The sequence below is a fragment of the Trachymyrmex cornetzi genome, unplaced genomic scaffold (assembly GCF_001594075.2).
Source record: "Trachymyrmex cornetzi isolate Tcor2-1 unplaced genomic scaffold, Tcor1.1 scaffold99, whole genome shotgun sequence".
In the NCBI taxonomy this organism is placed as follows: Eukaryota; Metazoa; Arthropoda; class Insecta; order Hymenoptera; family Formicidae; genus Trachymyrmex; species Trachymyrmex cornetzi.
Window position 1 is genome coordinate 1,662,619 of NW_017300343.1, and position 18,841 is coordinate 1,681,459.

Genomic DNA, 18,841 nt, shown 5'->3' on the forward strand with positions numbered 1-18,841 from the left:
GCGCGAAACTAAACAAAGAATCGGAAAAGTAAGTCGAAAGAAGAAGCCGCGACATAGAGACGTAACGAAGAAGAAAGTTCGACGTCACACAAAGAAAGATAGCACGGAAGGGAGAGAAGAAGGTGGAAGACGACGAGAAGTGAAGAAAAGCAAGCGCAGAACTCGAAAGAAAAATAGATAGACGGAAACGGAGGGAAAAGACAGACTTGAACGAGCGAAGGAGAAACCCTTTGATGATACTCGAGAAATCCTAAAGAAACTTAAAACCAAGAAAAGTGCATTGTATATTTTTAAGTCACACCGCGTGTCTGGGATTTGTTCAAATAAGTAAAACATAGAGTTAGAAAATATATTGTACATTAACGACGGAGGATTCATTAATGGAACTTGTACAGAAGCTTCATGCTAGATGCGTTGAATGCTTTTGTTAAGAAGTCTCCAACCCTTCGTCACTAACAGACAAACTAACGGAATAGCGTTAGAACCGTAGCAAGCAACAATTTGATGATAATAACTGAACACAATAGCAATAGAAAGAACGTGTAAATGATTAAGAACACCATAAACACAAGAAGGAGAGAAAAGGAAAGAGCGGCGGCGTCTATAAGGAAATTAAACAACGACGCCGTGCTACTTGGAACGCGACCAAAAGGATTCTACTCAGGCTAACTAAAACAGACGGCTAATCCGACGGCGATAAAAGGTAATGAAAACGGATGGGGATAGGAATGGGAAGTTGGAAAGTGCGTGTAAACGAGTGCGCGATGGAAATAAAGCGCAGACGAAAGCGAGAAACGAAATACACGGTAGATTCGTGCACCAAAGAGAAGAAAATGCCGGAGGAAACTCCGGCAACGCGTGAAATAATAGGTGTCTAATTTATGGCGAGCTGTCTACGAAGCTTCGCGCGCGAGAGAAGTGAACAGAAGAGAGGAAAAAGAACGTAGCGTATGCGTGAAACAGACAGAAATGGAACAGAAAGATGGAAAGAATTACTCAGAAGCTTATGTCGAGAAGATAGTCGAGTCAACGTGTAATTTCAGACGGTCTAGAATCTAGACTCTAGATCGTATAGGCGGGAGGACAATTGCAAACGGTGGAAAAGAGGAAATCAGTTTTCCGCGTTTCTCTGTCGGGGGCTCGTGACCACTATGGCTCTTTTGTTCCCACTCGGACGCCGAGCTTCTACATGCATAAGTGCGTGCACACGTGTCTCCCGTGGTCGCAACCTACGGGCGCCTACGCGCGAATGGAAATTGCGGTTTCCCAGTTCAAAGAGCTGCTAGAATCCGTCACGCTCCACGGGAATGATTACTGCGTTTGTAGCCGTTGCGACATGACGAAAAGAGGATTTCGAAACGTAGCATTTTGTTTGTTAGAATTAGATAGGGATTTTCAGCTAACGCACAATATGTACGTATCTTCGCGTGTATGAAACTTTCGGATGGCCGGTAATTTCTGCACGAATAATCCTACAAACGGGATGTGCACGAGTAAGAACAAAAAAAAAATTACCCGCGGAAAATAAATAAGTATAACGAAGCAATAAAGATTTTTGCAAATTTATACGGACTTGTTCGGTAACGAATAAAGATTAAATTATATGTGAAAACGATTTTTCATTTCTTCGTATTGCAGACGTTAATAGGATCGTTTGCCAATAACAAACCCTGCGGTTGTGTATCTTTCATCAGTCGGATGGCAAATGCAAATTGCGATTTTTTTTCGATCAACAAGTGCACAATACAGAAAGTACTGCGGAAACCGCTATATTATTCACTCTCACGGGATATGTGCGCGACCCAGAAGCCGAGAACATCGATAGCATTGCTGGTAAATTTTCACAAAACACGATATGTCTTAAGATATTTTATAAGATCGAGACTATGGGAGAATCAATTTATTTTCATAAATGTAAAGACTCCCTTGTGAATAGATACGGTCTGACGGCTGATCAGTGTAAGACTCGAATTGGATATAGCATACCACATGTTTGAAATAAGGTCGGCGTGTGGATCTGCGCACGCAGATGCGAGAGTGGGAATACCGGGTGGTTCGCGAGTGGAAATTGCGGTTTCCCGTTCAAAGCACCAGTGGAATCGGCGGCGTCATAAAAAGATTATAGCATTTTCTATCGCGCAATATGAAAACCTGAACGGAATGTTATTTCGATTCCTTATATTTCTACAGATTTTTGGAATATATATAACGCGATCAAATATTGGATATCACAAAAAGTTAGAAGGCATGCGATTCCATTTTAAGCGAATCTCCTTATATTCCAAATATTCCTTATAAATTCCAAAAATACGAACATTGTTATCGGAATTCACATAATTAATGAAAACAAAATGTAGTCATCGGAGGAATTTAACAATTAAGAAAGAAATATCTAATTCATTGGCATTTCAATAGAATAGATTTAATAGCATAATAAATGAATTTATTATAATATAAGAATCTGTTCTATATAATATAAATGAACTGAAATATTAATCTATGTTTTTTTACTTTTTTTCCTTGCTGGATGATTCATTTATCATATATAGAAGTATAAAATCCCGACCAACAAATCTATAATTTTTAACGATCGATATCACGTTTAAGTAATTACGAATAAACGTGAGCGAACATTAATACGTATCATACGTAATTATTTTAACAGGTATTTATAACGTTCTGCGGAAAATAATAATGGCAATGGCGTAATTAATAATTTAAAGTTTTTATATAAAGCGATATTCACTTTGCCTTTATAAATATTAAATATTAATCTTAAATTTTTATGTAAATATGTAAGAAAACGAGTAATAGAAAACCGCTCAACATTCATTTTTAATGTCTCCTTAATTGACTATCTTTAATACTTGAAATAAACTATTAACGTTTTACATTAAATATTGTGAGGCTTTGCGAATAACATGTTACTATAATAAATACATAATATTTACAACATTAATATATTATTTATACATATAATTTATATACGTACAATAATGTATATAAATAAATAAAACCAGGTTCTTTCCCCCTTTATTCTGATTTTCTATAACCATTTAACCTCTCATGACTCTTCTTTCGATCTGGAACATCCTACCAGAATGACCTACCAGAATAGATAGAAACGAGAATCTTCCAGGTTTAATCGAGGTAAAGCTACATTATGATGAAATGTTCCAGTCATGGGAACGCAATTTTCAAGACAGCGTTTCTCTCGTCCGTACGATTTTAACTTGGAATCTTTAAAGTCTCCCCAAAGAAAAGAAGAAACTCGACGATACCATAGGGACGTGGGTAGAGAGAGGTGCCACGTGTACCCTCACGTTTAGAAACCCTGTCCCCTGCGATCGCGTGTTACCGAGAGATATTCCGCTCGCCGCTCGTCTTCACGTTGGCGAAATTTATTTCGAGTAAAAACGAACATTTCCGCGGATACGTGATACAGGCTGACGACGGCTCAAATCGAATTTTCGTCTTATCCGTCTATACTGACCGACCATCGTAGCACACACCGCCGTGAGCAGTGATAGGATCGCCGTGCGCATTCTCGAAGGGACTTCACTTTTCACATGGAATCTCTCGCCACTACTCCATAAGAGATGTAAGATACCTATGTCACATAATATCCGCGTCCCCTCGAAATATGAAAGCGCGCGCTCGCAAGTAGAAATTATTTTATATACGTGAAAAGAAATCTTCCTCGTCTCTCACTGGAAAGCCTTCCCTCCTTTATGTTGTCGATCACATGCTAGGTATTGGTATTTTCTGATCAACGAACAAATACCTTTCCTCTCACAGAAAGAAGCCATTTACCATTGATCTCAATGGTTAAAGAAAATTGCGACTTTCTTAACAGGTGAAAGAACATTCGATTATCAATCAATTTTTATGTGAATATGCTATAATTTCTAGGCACCAAAAACTATAACGCGTCATTATATGTATATTTTAGTATTACCAAACAAATTTATCATATGTATACATCGCATAATATTTAAATATAATGCAAGGGGGTAACCACTAATTGAAATATTGTCCCACAGATTACATGATTTCATCTGATTACAAATAATTTTTTTCACTATTAAGTAATTTGGTAAAATATACGACTTTATTTAATATTATACAATGATTTCTCGTGGTTGCATATATAATTATCGGATTATACATAGAGATTTTATATAAATTTTATAATGATTTTTCGAGGATTCTGTCCCACGATTACATTAAGTGGTTACCCCCTCGATATAATGTCACACTTTTCGATTATGACAGAATATTTTAGGATATGTGAACACAACGTCGTGAAGTCGATATGCGAATATATTCTACATTTTTTTTTGGAACATATATTTCAATCCGGAGAAAATTGGGAGGTCAAATAATCATTCTGTTTCATATATCCATTTGTTAAAACGGACATGATGAATGGGATGTGTACCATTACATTTGATATGACTATAATTGTACAACAGCGATGAATTTTTACTGCTTTAACGAAGCAAAATAAGGTTTCCATCACATAGTGCAGTTTCATTGCATATATATTTAAATAAAACACTCGCATAAAAATTTCGAGGATTATACTGCGAAAGGAATCGCGATTTTACTGAAATAATAATTAATTTTGAAAATATGGTATAGTTTTTATTTGAAAAAGCTTAACTTGGAGATATTATTTTAAGAACATATATAACATTACTTATCTGTCTATAAATTGGATATTTTTCTCCCTATATTTTACTTAAATTTTTGAAATAAATGATATGTTTAATTAATTGGAACTGATTAAATAATTTCGCTCTATCTTGAGATTATACAATTTTTATTTAAATTTACACGGAATTCTCTATTGCGAAGGGAATGGAGTATTTATAATCAATACATACTAAAGAACATGCACATCGTCGTCTCTATACAAAAATATATTGTTCTTGAATGGCATTCAGAAAAAGTAGCTATTACAATTACACGTCGCGATAAAAACCAACTGCGCTTTAAATATCGCTAAGACTGTAGTTGCCACATCGATATACAATACTACGACCGACCAAAGGTTTAAAGCGGATGACCTCATCCCGCGGACGTTTCCTAGCGAAAAGTCTGAGGTTGAGGACGCGTAGTATGGCGGTGTGTCTCCTCTTAAGTACCGCAATCCCTTGTTATATTCACGTTTCCACTAGTGCAGACTTCTTATCGGCTTACTAATAAGCTGAAAATCGACACAGACAGAATTTATCTATATCTGTTTAACTTCTCAGCAGTCTAGAAATCGCCTTATGTCCGCGATCTCAAACTTAGGAATTAAATATTGATGTTCTTCTTTGCTTATGATATATGATATTCGATGCCGCGTCGTTAAGTTTATGTGATACCATCGCGTCAATTGGAGCATTAAGTAACGATAGTGTTGCGTTGTTTTATGCACGATGAGACACTTTTAAACTGTTCTGAATTATTTTTATGAATGTTGAAAGACACGGTAAGATTTTGTACATTCTCCTAAAAATAATATGCCGTACACTGAAAAAAAAATTAGCTAAATCTGAGTAAATATTTCTTGAATAGTGCCAAGTAAATATTTACTAAATGTAAACATATATTTATTTGATACAAAAACCATTAATCTGATTTAAGTATCATTATATTTTATTGAGCAAATATTGATTTGTTCTAAATAAATATTTACTTGGCACTATTCAAGAAATATTTACTCAGATTTAGCTAATTTTTTTTCAGTGTATGTGTGTGTAATGTAATAATCAATATCGACTGTACATTAAATTAACACGTTACATAATTTTTATATCAAATAGACGTCACATATGGATGAATAAAAATCTTTTTACATGACCTAAAAGATGTGTATTAATAAATTGACTAAAACTTCTTTTTAAAAGGTACTTCTTAAAAGATTCTTTTTAAAAGAATAATAACGAACTTGCTAATTCAGGGATTTTCTTTTGATTATTAATATGCACTAGATAATGTCGTTTTCTTTTTATAGAATATTTTTATAAATTGTTGAAAAATTGATATATATTTATTGTTAGTAAACTTAAGAAATAAATTAATTCTTTTTTTTGAGCGGCGTCTTCAATGAAATTTTAAAGCGTAAAACTTAAGCTTTGAGCTTTAAGCCATAAAAAATTGACCAATCATAGTCGATTGTTCTCCAGACATTCGACTGTGATTGGTCAATTTCTTACAACTTAAGGTTTAAAGATTAAGTTTTACGCCTTAAAATCTGTATTGTAAATAAAATTGTAAACGCCACTTTATAATGGTTTTTCTCACTCATAAAGCTTTAATTCAATCGAAACAAAAAAGTAATCATTGAAATCAAGTTAATTTCGTGAATTAATCTCATGTGTAACACAATGCATTGCATCAAAGCGTTTGCGATGACTTTCTCACCATGCATCTATCAAGAAATTACTACTATCAGAACGGTCAGTCACGTAAAGCAAAGTCCAATAGGTTCCCAGATTCCTAACCATGGAACAAACCGAATTAACTCTACCTCGGATTTAACTAGGCTAACAAGAGAGTGGCGGAGTTCAGAACGTCAGCGCGTCGTCGTCCTGAACCCTGCGGGGAAATGAAAATGTTTCGCTGCTCGTTTCACCTTTGAATCACTTCGACGAACTGCAGGAAGCCCAATCCTCTTTCTCGCTAACTCGTCATTGGTACGTCCTATGAATACTGGCAGACTTTGTAACGATCCACGTGCGTCCTATATATCAATGACCCGTGCAATACCGATGACTTTCGCCCAAGTGACGAGAGAAAAGCTAGAGACGTTTTTTATCTCATATCCCCTCCCTACTGGAAAGCGATGGCTAAGATAAATTGTTGTACAGCTATCACTAAAGTATTTTAATAACATGTAACATGATGTTCTATCGATCATCGTTCATGTCTCACCCAAGTCAAACATTCAATAACCGATCAGATCCGTTGATAGGACGTATTACTCTTCAAAGCTGTTCTGAACAATTTTATCGAGAACAACTAATTCGAATTTATCATGCAAGGAAAGTAATAATCACACGAATCTCGTTAAAATTCGTGGAAAGAGCAAGAATGCCAATTATTAAAAAAATGAGAATATGAATGTAATAGGGCATTGATTGTAAAGCGTTCGTAATAATAGTCTTCTTTACTGTATACGTAAATATAAATTTATTAAAAAGCATGAGAATTTTTTATTATGTCTTAGAAAAATTCCACGATATCAAGCAATAACGCTTTTATTATTAACTCACATTAAAATCATACTTATTTTATAAATCTCGAAATTTATAGAGAGCAGGATCTATTTGTACCATTCATACAACAGAAAAATGATAAATTGAGTACATAAATTTTTAAACGTTTATTAAGAATATAGTATTTTGCAATAAATATAAATATCGCAGCTTGATATAACTTTTAATAAATAATTATTATTTTAAACTGAATGGGTATTTTAAAATATATTCATTGCAAAAAATTATAACGAGTCTGTGATTCGTTACTTTCATATTTATTATTTATACATATCTGAATGGGTTAATTATTCTGATTTTTCTTGAGTAAAAGAAAATAGAACGCCTTTATGTCTTTTGCGATGGGATCTTTTCGAGATTCAGAGCACACATAATCGCCTTTGTCTGTCCTAGAAGAACTGTTGACCCATTACTCTTTGTTTCGATCGAATATACACCGTACACACCTGCCGAGCGCGATTCCTCTGACGGCGAATCTGGAGCGCGTTAATCACAAGAGCGACGCGCGCTCTCCCACGCTCGCCCCTCTTCGATTAAAAATAAATAGAAGCCCGGACTCATGTCAGCGATATAATCGAACGCTCCGTCGACACGTGGTGTACGACGCGTCGTCGACATGAGGTCACAACGAGCAGCAGCAACAGCAGCAACAGCAGCAGCAGCAGCCAGCAGCAGCAGCCAGCAGCAACAATTCCCGACCGTCGTTGCTGTGCACAATAGAGAGGCTCTTTGCGATGGTTGTATTGCCCGCAACGAAAGTGACGAATAAGTTGAGCCAGGCAACCGTTGTCGTTCCTCGTATTCACGTTTCTCTTGCTATTCTCTCTGCCCACCAACACATTCTACTGTGTTTCCATCTTAACGCGTCTTACTTCGAGGCTTATACCCGCGGAAATCGTTGAGCAGAAGCATTTTTCGCCCCCTCCCCCCCACCTCTCTCTCTCTCTCTAGCAAAGCAAAAGAACGGAGGCGGTAGAAAGAACTCATTATGACCGGAGCTTTTATGACGAGAGAAGCTCTCATTCTCGAGCGAATCGTACCATTCTAAACAATTCTGGACCAATCTCGGTACATGGTCCTCAGAAATTCTAAAGGGACGCATTCGCGAACCAGACCGGGATAGTCCTTTCCTTTCTCTCCATCCCTTTGCCTTCTCCATGAGATTCGAGAATGATGATGGCACGATGCAAAAAGCGGGATATTGTGGCCATCGTCGCTGCTTCTGGGGCTGAAATACGTGTTAATAGGACGTTTGTAATTAATGGCCGTAGCACCAGCCGGCGTCTTGAATGGCTAAGAGAGATTTTTATAATAGATTTTCTCGTCGGTTTCTTTAAAACGCTCGTTGTTATAATCATGTTGCGCGGGATTTATTAACGTTACGACGTAATTGATTAACGTTAGCCGTTGACCGTTATATTTTCTAGCGTGATATCACCAGTATTTCCGCGACTAACAATTTTCTCTTATTTCTCTGCAATGATACGAGTAAATTCGTACATGTAAGAAGTATCATTAGCTATATATATCGTGATACATGTATATCTGAAAACTACCTGAGGAATAAACTCATAGCATGTCTACTTTATTCCCTGAATCGCTATGCAAATGAAAAGGCAGGCAGCAAGGTACACCTGCGCACATTGATTATACGGTTGAAGTTCCGTGTGATTTTCACGATAACGCCCGACTACATTCAGTTTACAAATGATATGCCATTACCTGCATGACGGGCGCGAGACGTTATGGTGAAAAATAAGGAAATATACGTTTCTCTGCTAAAAGCCGTACAAAATTTTTCTCATCTTCTCGCAGAAACGCGTATGTATTTGCGGAACATTTCGCGCGCTCTCGTGCGGACCTGTCCTCTTATCGACGTAAGTACACCGGCCAATCTGTCGTCTGTCACGTTCGCGTTTGGACGCCCGGGGTATTGCATCCCGTTTCACAGAAAGAAAGTACGACGTCAAGTAATACAGATGATACGTTAGATGAAACGCCTTGCCTCGCGCAGCCTTTTTCTTAGGACTTCACGTGTCACACCTCGAAACAGGTGCCCAGACCAATTCCCAGGAGTACCTATGGATTATAAATAGCACGGAAGCCGCACGGTTTAAAGATAAAAAGATTAAACCGGTCGCTGTGTGCACGGCATTTGCGCGAATCTTTCGCGTCTGACCTATCTCGAGACAACTTGACCCTCCTGGTCCTGACGTTTCTGTAATTAATAGCTTAGATATATCCGTTGAGCTCTTCACTCTGGAAGAACTTGCGATAACATCGATCGACATCGACCTAACTTTTATATATATCTATATTGTATGTACATATATCTATGTATATCTATGTATACATATATATATATATACATATATATATGTATCAGCAAAGCGGCCAGAAAAAATTATGTCAGCTTAGTAGCCGACAACACATTAACCTCACTCTACCATGACTCTCTTCGTTAGAGCCTAGTTTATTTTTGTACTAAACAAAACATTTTGTAATATAAACACACTTTCATTGAAAATGTGTTTATATATATTAAAGAAGCTTTTGTTTACTTTAATAATCTTTATTTCACATATACATATGTATATAGCAAACATTTACACGACGTGGATAAAATAACACAATTCTGCATTTATTCGTGATTTCGTAATAATTCCTTTCCTTTGAAAGCATTAGATAAGTAGATAAAAAAATTTATATGTGTCTTTTTTGTTTATTAAAACTTGAAACATTATTATTGGAGAGATATTAGCTTGTCTTTTATTACCAGAATGGTGACGAAATCATTCGTATTTATAAGGGCATGCAATTTAAGTCGTAGTAAAGTTATTAGAGTTTAAAATTAGTAAAGTTTTTATTATAAGATTTATGATTATGTTTAATTTTCATTTCTTATAGTTTATTTTGTTTTTTACTTTTGTACATTATAAATAACATTTTATTTTCATTGAACTGATCTATATGAAAAATAGCCGGCCACACAAGCGTTAATTTCTGCATAAAATGTCTATAATATGTTAATTCGAATTAGTATATTTAGATAGAAAATAAAGTGTTAGATATTTAGGTATATATATTCTCTAAAATCTTTTGAGTGGAATCTAACTCTAAAGAATGAAATCCCACTCTTAGAAATTGACAATTGAGCCACTCTTTTTCAACACTGATTCAATTGTCACTCTTTAGAATTAGATTCCACTCTAGAGATTTTAGAAAGTAGGATAACAATTTGAAAGTTGGTGAAACTAGATGGCTGTTATTTTAACGAGTAAACAGAATAAAATTAATTAAACGGTATATTGTAAAAAAAATTCGACATTTTTACTAGCATGTATTACAAAAGAATGTACTTATATATAGTTTCTAAAAATAAATATTACAAAGAGGTCAACAATTCCATTCGTTGTATGACTCGGTGATACATTTTCGAAACTATAGTATAACTATAAATGAGGACTAAAAAAAACGCTTTTTATAAAATTACTAGCTACATTTTCAACGTTAATAATTGTAATTGCTTTCGAACAATTTCAGGCAAATTCATTTCATGCAAATGGTCGTTCATATTAATATATCAATATTATAAGGGCATAAAAAGAAACGATACCTATAAAGCATTGTAAAAATGTAAAAAAAATGCTAATGCAAGCATTGATCCTTCCGCTAATGCAGCTTTTGTTGCTTTTTTCTACTTTTTCCCGCCCAATCGTCGTCACGTTGACATTTATGAGCTCATCGAATTTACAGAAAGGTCGATTTAGCATCCGTATCGGAATTAGAAGCGATGGCACGCGGAAGTTTATCCCTGTGTCACCATCCAAAACCTCTTGCATGAGCCCCATACAAATTACCCTGCGTGTCGACTGTTTCGCTATTCACGCTAGCTCGACTCCCCGAAACGGCTTTACGTCCACGAAGCTATCGTCCACGCACCGTTTGACATGTCGTCGAATGTCATTACGTATATCATCGGTCACGAACGTGCCACGGCACGCCGCGACGCGAGTTATAGCCTCTCGCGCTCTGCGGAAAGCTCCAACGTAAGCACGATCGAGACAGGTGCTTAGTGGTGCGGCATAAAACATACATAAGAGGATGATCCGGCATTATGGTAAGAGAGACGCATATGCCGTAACTTATCTACGTATCGGTCACATTTTGCTATTCAAGATTGACACATATTTTTAAAAATAAATGTCATAATATGTATAAATTCTGAATTTATTATACTTATTGTTAAATATTTTTATCGATATTCTTATATTTAATCCTCCGAAGCTGACGTCAAAATCTGTAACAGTTACTGACGTTGGGTCAATGAGAACCATTTAACTTATATCAACTTAACTAAAAAAAAAAGCTGTATAAATATATGAATACTGAGTTATTTTAATATAACAATAATTCATATTTGCAGCTGTAATATAAAGAATATAGTTGAATGGATTCAATAAATTTACTGTCACAGAGCTGCGGAGGATTAATTAATAAATTGTAATAATTTTCAACAAGTTAATATTAATAAGTTGATATTAACGTTAATGGCTTTACTAAATTGTTAAAATTACGTTTGCACGAAAAATATAGGTAAATCGCAAATACGATTACAGTTTACTGGAGAAATTCCGAAAAGTTAAGATGCGTAGACCCTTGAGCGAGATTGACGCGCGCTTGTTTACGATAAGCACGAGTTAAAGCGGCTCGTGCAAATAGCACTTCAGTTCGAAACGCGTATATATCGTGCCCCGCAGCGAGCAGGTGACACTTTCGGCCCGTGTGTTTGACAAGCTGGCGAGGAAAAGAACTTGAATTACGACAACAGACGGCGACGATGACGTCGTCGATTCTGAACGAACCCGCGCTTTTTCCACGGGACTGTTCTTTGCGATCAAGCATCTCGCGAAAGTCGACGTATGAAGACGTTGTATTGCATTTATGCATTGAATATTTTACGTCACTTTCTAAAAGAAACTGACGTATGAACGTCAATTTTATGATTGTAAAAAGAAGTCATATCGTGAAGAAAAATCAGTAACCGTCGAGGAAATTATACTTGTTACGTTGATATCGTTACTGTTCTTTTATACGAACATTTTTAAAACAAAATTAACTAAGAAATAAAAAGACACGAATTGTATGCGAATTGTTAGTACCGAGAAAGAATATTGTAATCGACAGTCAAAGACAGGAAGGACAAATGGTCATGAGTTTCGATTACTTCCTCTTTTACTTTACCAGAAAGATTGTTGAATTGTGTTCTCTACCTTTTATTTTGCAACAGAAAGGCATTCTCTGCAGGAAGTACTTGCCCGTGACGTTAACCCATGCGTTAAATGTACAAAAATGAACAGGAAAGAGAGCGCCGCGTAAGATAGAACAGGTTTTATTGTGAAAATATAAACTAGTACACCACGTCCGGTGAAACCATAAAGGCAAAGATTATGAGCAACAAGATCTCAGTTTCCACAAATTATTATTTCCGTAGCTTTATAACTACGAGAACAGAAACACTATTCATCGGTAGTTCACTTCGAAGGTAATAGAAAAATATGTTTTTTCTTTATATGAGAGAGAAATGATCTCTTTTTTTGTAGAAAAATTGACGAACAATACCTTCGTTGCATTTAGAAATAAAAAATAAAAATTGCGGTAATTCAAGAGAACGGATAAATGCGTTAAACGTGATTTGCTGCCCCAGAAACATTCCAATTTTCAGTACATAATTTACGTAACTATCATACCACACTTAATCGGATTAAAAAGAAAACAAAGAATTTGAAACACATGTGGCTCCGATTGAATATATGAGGATAGTCGTTAATAAATATAGAATTATATTTATTGGTATTCTCACATTCAGGAATTGCAAACAAAATAGCTAATGTACTGTAAAGGTAATAATCCGACTGATTAAACCGAATTTCATTAATCTAATTTGCGCGTGTCCGTTATGTGTCAGCGCGGTACAATGTTTTATGCGGCGCATTAAATAAGAATATTGCAATGAAAAACTTCCGGGGCTCGCTACTATTTTCAAGCACGCGAGCGAGTACGTGAAGTAATAGTGCTGCAGACATAGAAATTTTTAATCAACGCACGATCGGGGACAAATGAAAAAGTCATACCTGTGAATTTTCATGATTACGAAACCACTAGTCCGAAGCAACTGTAAAATGATTGCATGAAAAACAGTTTTTTGTAACGAAAGATATTTTTCATTATTACGTGACTATAAGTAATGCACATGAAAAAGAAGATCGAATTGATATCAAAAAGCAACGAATAAATGAGCAAAATTTGTATGTTTAATTTTGCAATATATTTTGTAAAACACATATCTAATATATTTAAAAATAATTTTATGCATGTCATTTTATAAAATAAAACATGGACAACAAAAAATAACATAGAAAGAGAAATATTTATTAACGGATGTATATCCTTATATCTGCGAGATGTTATATTATAATAAATTCTTAAATTTCATATTTTTGATAAACATATTTTTTAATTTTACATATATTTTTACTTCTGCAGTGTTGATTATAATTTAGCACGTTACATTTTTACTTCAACATATTTCAAATATTCTATTTATCTAAGAAATATGTTTAATCTAAATGGGAATTAAAAATATTGTAAATACAGTAAATCTCTCTTTCTCCCCTCCCTCCCCCCCTTCTCTCTCCATCTATTTATCTATCTCTCTGCATGTTATTTTTATCGCGCGTTTTTTATAAAATGACAAATACACATCAATTTATTCCTTTTAAATATTCTATATACATGCTTTACAATAAATTGCAAAACTGAAAATACCGTAGCTATAACAAGTCTTAATACACGTGAATTAAATGAAACAGTCTGATGAAGAAGAATTATTATATAAAAGCATGTTAAATAAATAGACCATTTGTCCGCCGCAGATTAAATTTTTTGCAAGTCTTGCGTGAATGTTAGGTGGAAACGGTTGGCAAACGCATTAACTCTGGAAAAGTCAATGGTGATAATCACATCTGTCACGAACACGTCGAGCCCTGTGCCCATAAGGAATCTCTCTGATATATTTGTGCTGAGGTCAAATGGTCGATGCAAAAATCATTTCCGTAAAACGTTTCGCAAGGGAAACGAGGCCTCGGCTGATATATGCCCGAGCCTTACCACTGAAAATCTGGGACGCTCGGCTCTTCTTCGCACAATTGGGAGATTTTCAAACCGTCCGATTCATGACAGACGTCATTTTTTATCCCCGCCACTCGGCAGATAAGAGTATCCACGTGTTTTCGGTAGCAGTGAAGGGAGGGGAAGGGAAGAGGACAAAAAAGAGAGGAAAACGAGCGATACATGAGGTCGATAATCCTCGCCGGAGGGTTATTCCGCTAGTCCGACGCGGCTCGTGTATTAATCGTGAATGAAAAAAAAAAACCCCCCCGCAGTTCAGTTCGAAACGCGAGCACGATGAACGGCATTTACATAGGCAATTCGCAACGCGACGGTAATTGTAAACGCATATCCGCGCCAGATGGTCCGCGATTTTATCTTGAAAAGCCGGCAAAAAGGCTCGTCGTCCGCCACAAACGAAATTCATGGCGCAACGTTTATAGCGACGCTCAGCCCAACGTTCTCTCTGCCGCGAAAAGATAAAATTTCGTGAGAAAAGCGCGCACGCGCGCGGTAATATTTCCTTCACAAATTTATCTGCTGTTATTCAAGCGCGATGAAAATAAACGTCACTCGCGGCTCGGTCGATGCGGTGCAATGTGCGGTGGCACTCTCCTCGATCGAAATCAAGAGGGGTAGGTAAACGCGAGTCGCGTGCCGACCGATTAATCAGAACGCACATACTTTTAATTCGCGCGATTTTGCATACATGTTGACCACACCACCGTTCATTTGACGCCGCGAGAGGCAGCGGTGCGAGATGCGCACAGCTGCATCGTATTTATGGAGTTGGCCGGCAAAGTGAACGAGTATATCACTGCGCGAATGTAGTATCGCATTGGGTAGCCGCAAATTCGCGCTCCGTACTTCATGTGGTGCAAACCCTCGATCATCCTGTAACTGACCTCGTTTACGAAACTGTCAATACGTCAATTATTAAGTAGTTGTACTAATAAAAATTTTAAATACCTTCAAATTTCCAACCCGATTAAAGCATTTTTTTGGTTTTGTCTTAGAATTTATGTTAGGAAACGTTACTTTTTTTGTTATTTGTTTTCACTTACTCATAAATTATGTTATATTAACACTAAGAAACATTAAACATCAATTTAATACAAAATTTTCAAATAACGTTATCACATTATGTTAAATTATCATTTGGATATATTAAAAATTTAACACAAAATTTTACTAAAGACTTGAGTGAATCGTTTGTAACAGTTATAAAATGTTTCTTACTGTGTGTATATATATATATATATATATTCTTTTATAGAATTAATCTTAAATTTACTGGCAGGATCGAAAAGAATTTCTCAAACGGCGAGAAATGGCACAAATTTTTAATCAAAATGCAGTAGGGAATCGAGAAAAATTAATTAAAAAAACGCGATAATAGAAATATCACTTGATTAAAAAATGCTGTTATACTTAGCCGTAGGGAATGACAATTTATCGCTATCGTTTGTCGTCCAAGTGTATAGCCGAGAGATACACCGTTTTACCGGGTAACAGATTTTTCAAGACAGTTAAACGTACGGGGATTTAATTAACTGGGCTTTCGTCTCCTATTCACGGTTCTTTTGTACCGCGGAGTGACCCATCCACCGCTGCCGTGACAACAGGAGCATCAGTGCTTGTCAATTTCATCCTTTGTCATGCAAAAGCACACAAGACTTTGCGCCACTATTATAACGCGTCGTCCATAGAATATACTGTTTTATTAATGCGATTATACACCCACGTACGACAATGGCGGGTGCGCGTGTACAACGAGTCAAGATTTTCTTTTTCTGTCTCTCTCTCTCTCTCTCCCTCCCCCTCCCTCTCTCTTCGCCGCGTATTTTTCTAAAAATGAAAAAAATGAAGAGAGGAAGAGCAGCGGAGAACAGCGAGAGCAGCCAGGCGTTTCATGACGTTTCATAACTGCGATGTATACGTGGCCAGAAGGCGCGCGCATATAACGTTTAAAAAAAAAAGAAAAAGAAAAAAATACCATCAGCCGGCATCCGACTGTATATTTATTCACGGTGACATTTTTACCGCGACGCCCATACAGCCGCACGATGCGCAGAGATGCGTTTGCGAGGATGCAGTTCGGCGCGCCGCTCACAGTAAATCGGGAAGAGAAAGAAGAAAGTTCTGCGCGTCAGAGGCGACCGGCGCTCGTCCAACTTGGCAGCGGAACGATACACTTCTCAAACTCGCATAATGCTTTTTTATGAGCGCGTCGTATCTATCTACCTACGTATACCTACCTACCTACGGAGACCATTGTCCTGCAGCAAACTTTCCCGGAGACTTGCGGAGTTCGCTGCAGCTGCAAACTGCAGCATCCCAGCGCACTAAACCGACATACGTATATCCGGCGACATCCCACGGTACTCAGGAAGGATAGAGGGATGGATTTTTCGCGAACAAATGCGCTCGAAAAAAGGACACTGTTGTTTTCCGAATATCACTGAAAGATGAAGAAAACAATGCAGCGATAATATTCCGTTTGCGATGTTTTAGCGAAAATGTATAAGGGAAATATAAAATTTGAGAATAGAGCTTTCGGTACATATAATTTAAGTATAATTTTATTGGCGCAATAATTTTATTCACGTTTCGTGACATATTTTTGGTATATATAATTTCGGTATACAATAATAATTTCATTCATGTCGTAATATAATTCTTTCCTGCCTTTTTTGATTGAGAAGACTTAGAAAGATTGATATAATATTCTTTTTTCTCTTGATTCTTTTCTCATATTGATTATAATACTGAGATAATATATTTTTATCATACATAGTTTTATGCAATTAAATGTCATTATAGATCAGTATAATGAAAAAAATTATAAAACTGAGAATTTTTTAATTATTAACAGAGTGGAGCAAACTTTAAACTTTTATTAAAATAAAATTATACATATTTAATGTATGCTGTATATTCTAAACTCATCTATTTCAAGATTTTTTTGGTGAAAAAGATTGAAACATTGCCAGGGAAGCACTTCGTTTTATGTTGAATATTTAAAGGACTGCACTGAAAAACCTGGTATTTCGGGTTACAACATTTTCGAACAAAGTTGTCGATAAGCCGATTTTCATGTACTCGAAACCCGTTGAATTAATGCTCACTCAGCTTTCGCATTGTGCGTTTGCATACTTTGAAGCATATAATATTCGGTTTTAACCGAAAGTATGTAAAGTATTTTCAAATCGGTTAGCTAAAGTATTTATTATTTTTAAAAATTAAAACAAATAATGAGTTTTTACACCGATTTAAATACGAATATGGCTGTTAACGAAGTTTTTGATGCCATAATTGATAAACATTAATTAATCTATTTCATAATTTGTTGAAAAGTATCAAAGATATTTGATATTTTTAGACAATAATATTTTTAGTCTTTTGCGTTTGTGTAAGAGCTACTATGAGATTGTCTGATATTTCAGTAGAAAAATATTTTCATTTTACCTTTATGATTTACTTTGGTCCGACTGCGTATATATTTCTGTATGCATACTATTATTGTTTATGAAGTTAAAATAAAATGAATTGTAAGAATTCAAATATCGCGTTTCTTTCTTAAATTTTCTTTTGGATTCTATAATTATTCCAAATATTTTATAGAACAATCTCATTGAATTTTGCCGTTTTTTAATTAGAATAAAAAAAAATTGTATAATCTGATTCTTTTTACATTAAAATTTTCTTCGTATTATGTGAAACGTTATATTTAATTTTTCGTGCAAAATAATTCACAGTTGCTGTATTTTTTATTTTACAGGTCTCGAGAAGTGCAGGGATACTGTCACACTTTGTCAATCTAAATATAGTGATACCAGAGGCGTTTATATTAGGAAGCGACGAGCATCACGTCGACGTAGGGTCTATCATAAATCTCGTGTGCATAATAGAGAAGGTAAGACACGCTACATGCCGCATTTGCGAGACGCTTACTTTATGCAGATACGAGCGAGCTCGCTAATAAATGTAAATAACAGAAATTTCTTGCGATAACGCAGAGACTATGCACGCAGTTTTCCTTTTAAACCGACCTCCTTTTCATCTCTCTACACAGTTACGCCGCGAAAGCTTGCGCGTTTACACAGTATACCACGCGTTGCACGGATATTAACAAGTATCGATCGTTTTGTACCATGTTTGATCATACCGGCGTTTTAAATAATTTACATTTTTAATATGTTTACATTTTTAATATGTTTACACGAGTCGATCGGTGTCGTACACATCGCGAAATTTTATTTTACAAATATAAAATTGTTTTTATGAAATAAATTAAAGACGATTAATTTGATCTGATTTTCATCTTTATTAGCATCATTGCCCTGTCACTTGCTGTTTACCATTCTTGTAATACTGAAAAATACGCTGTTTTAAATATC

At 35.8% G+C, this 18,841-nt stretch overlaps 1 protein-coding gene across 5 annotated transcripts in view; it reads left to right on the forward strand.

Moving 5' to 3' along the window:
* dpr12 (defective proboscis extension response 12) overlaps positions 1-18,841 on the forward strand; it is a 225,864-nt gene that overhangs the window by 159,180 nt on the left and 47,843 nt on the right. For all 5 annotated transcript variants that reach the window (XM_018521754.1, XM_018521758.1, XM_018521756.1 and 2 more), the window contains one exon: positions 18,223-18,357. In XM_018521754.1, the coding sequence (XP_018377256.1) occupies positions 18,223-18,357 (135 nt within the window). The remainder of the gene's footprint in view (positions 1-18,222; positions 18,358-18,841) is intronic.